The sequence below is a fragment of the Oncorhynchus tshawytscha genome, linkage group LG03 (assembly GCF_018296145.1).
Source record: "Oncorhynchus tshawytscha isolate Ot180627B linkage group LG03, Otsh_v2.0, whole genome shotgun sequence".
Lineage (NCBI taxonomy): Eukaryota > Metazoa > Chordata > Actinopteri > Salmoniformes > Salmonidae > Oncorhynchus > Oncorhynchus tshawytscha.
The window spans coordinates 79502124-79508360 of record NC_056431.1 but is presented as its reverse complement, the minus strand read 5'-3'; the positions used below and the strand labels follow the sequence as shown (position 1 = coordinate 79508360).

General features: G+C 43.5%; 1 protein-coding gene across 6 annotated transcripts in view; it reads left to right on the top strand.

Moving 5' to 3' along the window:
• Positions 1–6018, top strand: part of ttll4 (tubulin tyrosine ligase-like family, member 4) — a 62904-nt gene extending 56886 nt beyond the window's left edge. For 3 of the 6 annotated variants that reach the window (XM_042320055.1, XM_042320050.1, XM_042320051.1), the window contains 3 exons: positions 286–353; positions 3701–3762; positions 4223–6017. In XM_042320055.1, coding sequence (XP_042175989.1) covers positions 286–353; positions 3701–3762; positions 4223–4373 — 281 coding nt within the window. In that variant the 3' untranslated portion in view covers positions 4374–6017. Of the gene's footprint in view, positions 1–285; positions 354–3700; positions 3763–4222 lie in introns of all 6 variants that reach the window. The other 3 variants (XM_042320054.1, XM_042320052.1, XM_042320053.1) reach the window with 2 other exon arrangements.
• Positions 6019–6237: the final 219 nt, after the last annotated feature.

The following is a 6237-nucleotide window of genomic DNA, read 5'->3' as shown; positions in this document are numbered from 1 at the left end:
CCCGCGGTGTCTGTCTGTCTGTCCCTCGGTGTCTGTCTGTCTGTCCCTCGGTGTCTGTCTGTCTGTACAAGAGTGAAGGTACTTTCTATGTCTTAAATGGCACCCATTTTCCTCTGCACTACTTTAGAGGAGGGCCATAGGTTTCTGGTCAAGGGCAGTGCACTATAGAGGGAATAGGTTCCAAACTGGTCTAAAGCAAGTTGACAGTATGGCTGAATGCCATGCACTTCCATATGCAACCACTAGGGGGCCCACTACTCATTACCATTGTCTTGTTGTTTGTAGGAGTCTGTGTGCTGAGGAGTCTGTGTCAGAAAGGAGTCCATCTAGGAACCACCGACCCTGCACATCTAGTGAGTATTGTCTCTCTGGCTGTTCAATTAGATGTCTATATGTGGATGACATTACACACAGTCATCCTGAGGCCACGATTCAATATGTCGCGGCAAGCCTTAAGAGTCTATCTATGTAACATAATAATAAAATCTAAATCTGTCAATTTAACCTAGAGAGATGTTATTTCCCCATGGGCTGTGTTTCAATCCACCTAGAGATGCTATTTCCCCCGGGCTGCGTTTCAATCCACCTAGAGATGTTATTTCCCCATGGGCTGCGTTTCAATCCACCTAGAGATCTCTTGTTATTTCCCCATGGGCTGCGTTTCAATCCACCTAGAGATCTCTTGTTATTTCCCCATGGGCTGCGTTTCAATCCACCTAGAGATCTCTTGTTATTTCCCCATGGGCTGTGTTTCAATCCACCTAGAGATCTCTTCTTATTTCCCCATGGGCTGTGTTTCAATCCACCTAGAGATGCTATTTCCCCCGGGCTGCGTTTCAATCCACCTAGAGATCTCTGTTATTTCCCCATGGGCTGTGTTTCAAGCCACCTAGAGATAGATCTCTTGTTATTTCCCCATGGGCTGCGTTTCAATCCACCTAGAGTTCAATCCACCTAGAGATCTCTTGTTATTTCCCCATGGGCTGTGTTTCAATCCACCTAGAGATGTTATTTCCCCATGGGCTGTGTTTCAATCCACCTAGAGATCTCTGTTATTTCCCCATGGGCTGCGTTTCAATCCACCTAGAGATGTTATTTCCCCATGGGCTGTGTTTCAATCCACCTAGAGATCTCTTGTTATTTCCCCATGGGCTGCGTTTCAATCCACCTAGAGATCTCTTGTTATTTCCCCATGGGCTGCGTTTCAATCCACCTAGAGATCTCTTGTTATTTCCCCATGGGCTGCGTTTCAATCCACCTAGAGATCTCTTGTTACTTCCCCATGGGCTGTGTTTCAATCCACCTAGAGATCTCTTGTTATTTCCCCATGGGCTGCGTTTCAATCCACCTAGAGATGTTATTTCCCCATGGGCTGTGTTTCAATCCACCTAGAGATCTCTGTTATTTCCCCATGGGCTGCGTTTCAATCCACCTAGAGATGTTATTTCCCCATGGGCTGTGTTTCAATCCACCTAGAGATCTCTGTTATTTCCCCATGGGCTGCGTTTCAATCCACCTAGAGATCTCTGTTATTTCCCCATGGTCTGCGTTTCAATCCACCTAGAGATGCTATTTCCCCCGGGCTGCGTTTCAATCCACCTAGAGATGTTATTTCCCCATGGGCTGTGTTTCAATCCACCTAGAGATGTTATTTCCCCATGGGCTGTGTTTCAATCCACCTAGAGATGCTATTTCCCCCGGGCTGCGTTTCAATCCACCTAGAGAGCTGTTATTTCCCCATGGGCTGCGCGTTTCCAATCCACCTAGAGATGCTATTTACCCATGGGCTGCGTTTCAATCCACATAGAGATGCTATTTCCCCGGCTGCGTTTCAATCCACATAGAGATGTTATTTACCCATGGGCTGCGTTTCAATCCACCTAGAGATCTCTGTTATTTCCCCATGGGCTGCGTTTCAAGCCACCTAGAGATGCTATTTCCCCATGGGCTGCGTTTCAATCCACCTAGAGATGTTATTTCCCCATGGGCTGCGTTTCAATCCACCTAGAGATGCTATTTCCCCATGGGCTGTGTTTCAATCCACCTAGAGATGCTATTTCCCCATGGGCTGCGTTTCAATCCACCTAGAGATGCTATTTCCCCATGGGCTGTGTTTCAATCCACCTAGAGATCTCTGTTATTTCCCCATGGGCTGCGTTTCAATCCACCTAGAGATCTCTGTTATTTCCCCATGGGCTGCGTTTCAATCCACCTAGAGATGTTATTTCCCCATGGGCTGCGTTTCAATCCACCTAGAGATCTCTGTTATTTCCCCATGGGCTGCGTTTCAATCCACCTAGAGATCTCTGTTATTTCCCCATGGGCTGTGTTTCAATCCACCTAGAGATCTCTGTTATTTCCCCATGGGCTGCGTTTCAATCCACCTAGAGATCTCTGTTATTTCCCCATGGGCTGCGTTTCAATCCACCTAGAGATCTCTGTTATTTCCCCATGGGCTGTGTTTCAATCCACCTAGAGATGTTATTTCCCCATGGGCTGTGTTTCAATCCACCTAGAGATGTTATTTCCCCATGGGCTGTGTTTCAATCCACCTAGAGATCTCTGTTATTTCCCCATGGGCTGCGTTTCAATCCACCTAGAGATCTCTGTTATTTCCCCATGGGCTGCGTTTCAATCCACCTAGAGATCTCTGTTATTTCCCCATGGGCTGCGTTTCAATCCACCTAGAGATCTCTGTTATTTCCCCATGGGCTGTGTTTCAATGCACCTCATCCGCACACGGTATGTCGACCTTCCAAATCTGCGGTGGAAAATTGTCTTCTCACGAAAACATCTGTAGCTTCCAAACGGTTTGGCCTGTTAACTAATGAACCACTATGGAAAGATGAGACTCTTGTCAGTGCTAGTTAATTAAAAGTAAATCATATTTAACCTTTATTTAACTAGGCAAGTCAGTTAAGAACATATTTACAATGATGGCCTACCCCGGCCAAACGCGGATGACGCTGGGCCAATTGTGTGCCGCCCTGTGGGACGGAGATGGTGTTCTCCGTTTTGCTCTACGACCCCCACAAGTGTCACGGGACAAAATATATACAGTGGGGCAAAAAAGTATTTAGTCAGCCACCAATTGTGCAAGTTCTCCCACTTAAAAAACTGAGAGAGGCCTGTAATTTTCATCATAGGTACAAAATGAGAAGAAAAAAAATCCAGAAAATCACATTGTAGGTTTTTTAATGAATTTATTTGCAAATTATGGTGGAAAATAAGTATTTGGTCAACAACAAAAGTTTATCTCAATACTTTGTTATATACCCTTTGTTGGCAATGACAGAGGTCAAACGTTTTCTGTAAGTCTAAACAAGGTTTTCACACACTTTTGCTGGTATTTTGGCCCATTCATCCATGCAGATCTCCTCTAGAGCAGTGATGTTTTGGGGCTGTTGCTGGGGAACACAGACTTTCAATTCCCTCCAAAGACTTTCTATGGGGTTGAGATCTGGAGACTGGCTAGGCCACTCTTTTACCTATGATGAAAATTACAGGCCTCATCTTTTTAAGTGGGAGAACTTGCACAATTGGTGGCTGACTAAAAACTTTTTTGCCCCACTGTGTGTGTGTATGTATATATATATAGATATATATAGATATTTCCATAGCTTATATCTCCTAGATATAACAGACACATCAAAACCTTTATTCCTTATGATTTATTTGTTATTTATTTGATATTTTCTAGTGGTCCAAGTCGACCTACGTTCCCAAGTCTGATCACCCCAGGCAGGAGCCACGCAGATCGAGGTGAGTGGACACACACACACACACACACACACACACACCTAGTGGCTCTAACTTCACAGCTTCTCTATAGTGTAGCTACACACACACACACACACACACACACACACACACACACACACTAGTGGCTCTAACTTCACAGCTTCTCTATAGTGTAGCTACACACACACACACACACACACACACCTACCTAGTGGCTCTAACTTCACAGCTTCTCTATAGTGTAGCTACACACACACACACACACACACACACACACACACACACACACACACACACACACCTAGTGGTTCTAACTTCACAGCTTCTCTATAGTGTAGCTACACACACACACACACACACACACACCTAGTGACTCTAATTTCACAGCTTCTCTATAGTGTAGCTACACACACAGCGCCAGTGGGAAAATAACTTGTTTACCTTTGATCTCTAATCTCTGTTTCCACCTCCTCTAATCCAGTGTGGTGGTGAGTCACAGAACCAGGCCCCAGCCAGACCAGGAGGAGTACTGTTTCTCCCAGGAGGTCACCACCTCCCTCCTGGGCTCCTCCAGCCTGGCCACCGAGTCTACAGCCATCGTGCCACCCAGAGATGAGGAGTTGGAGGGTTAACCTGCTCTCACTGCACCCTAACACTGTTGCCTTCTACAGAAGTCATAAACACATGCCCCGTTTGGGCAGGGGCTGCGAACGCCGTAGGTGTGATGGAGGGTCAACATGAACACCTTTCTCTCTCTCATATTCCTCTTTTCACTACTATAGTCTGAACTGGAGAGGGACAAACAGCTGAGTTTTCTGATGGGGTTTTCATAATGTGGAGTGTTAGTCCTGGATAAGGGGGAGGGGCTTCTCTGGACCGGGTGGACAGACAGCAGCTTTGGCCAATCGGCCGAGGAGAAAATCCAAGGCTGCTCTGCCTACTTAGAGCCAGTCCAATCAGATTCCACTCCTAGGTGTGTTTACATCAAAAATAAATCAAAATTTATTGGTACACAAATTTTGTTATTGCAGGTGCAGTGAGATGCTTGTTTCTAGGGGTTGTTACTATGGGATGGGTAGATATATATAACTGCATTTCAGGCTTGTTACTATGGGATGGGTAGATATATATATAACTGCATTTCAGGCTTGTTACTATGGGATGGGTAACTGCATTTCAGGCTTGTTACTATGGGATGGGTAGATATATATAACTGCATTTCAGGCTTGTTACTATGGGATGGGTAGATATATATAACTGCATTTCAGGCTTGTTACTATGGGATGGGTAGATATATATATAACTGCATTTCAGGCTTGTTACTATGGGATGGGTAGATATATATATATATATAACTCCATTTCAGGCTTGTTACTATGGGATGGGTAACTGCATTTCAGGCTTGTTACTATGGGATGGGTAACTGCATTTCAGGCTTGTTACTATGGGATGGGTAACTGCATTTCAGGCTTGTTACTATGGGATGGGTAACTGCATTTCAGGCTTGTTACTATGGGATGGGTAACTGCATTTCAGGCTTGTTACTATGGGATGGGTAACTGCATTTCAGGCTTGTTACTATGGGATGGGTAGATATAACTGCATTTCAGGCTTGTTACTATGGGATGGGTAGATATAACTGCATTTCAGGCTTGTTACTATGGGATGGGTAGATATAACTGCATTTCAGGCTTGTTACTATGGGATGGGTAGATATAACTGCATTTCAGGCTTGTTACTATGGGATGGGTAACTGCATTTCAGGCTTGTTACTATGGGATGGGTAGATATAACTGCATTTCAGGCTTGTTACTATGGGATGGGTAGATAGATATAACTCCATTTCAGGCTTGTTACTATGGGATGGGTAGATATATATAACTGCATTTCAGGCTTGTTACTATGGGATGGGTAGATAGATATAACTCCATTTCAGGCTTGTTACTATGGGATGGGTAGATATATATAACTGCATTTCAGGCTTGTTACTATGGGATGGGTAGATATAACTGCATTTATTTGGCTGGTCATTTTACATATGCTTCACAATTTTTTACAATTTGAAGTTGTAACAATAATTGTTATGAATAAATAATTTATCAGTCCCAGATTAGGGAAATAACTGCTCAGGTTCATACATTAAAACTGATATTTGAAGAATGACTCATTTTAGTCTTTTCCTTTTAAATAATTCAAAGGGATTTATTTATTCATTATTCATTTATTTATTATTTACCTTTTTATTTAACCAGGAAGGGCTCATTGAGATTAACATCTCTTTTTCAAGAGCGCCCTGGCCAAGATAGGCAGCACCAAGTCATTACAAAAACAACATGAAAAGCTACAAGTAATCTAGTAAAAACCATAGAATTCACAAGAGTAAAACACAGCTAATTAAAAACATTGACAGGTCAGGGAATCAGCCTCAAAATCCTTCATCAGTGATTTAAAAACACCAATCGGGACAAGTTCTTTCAGTTTAAAAGTATTTTGTAA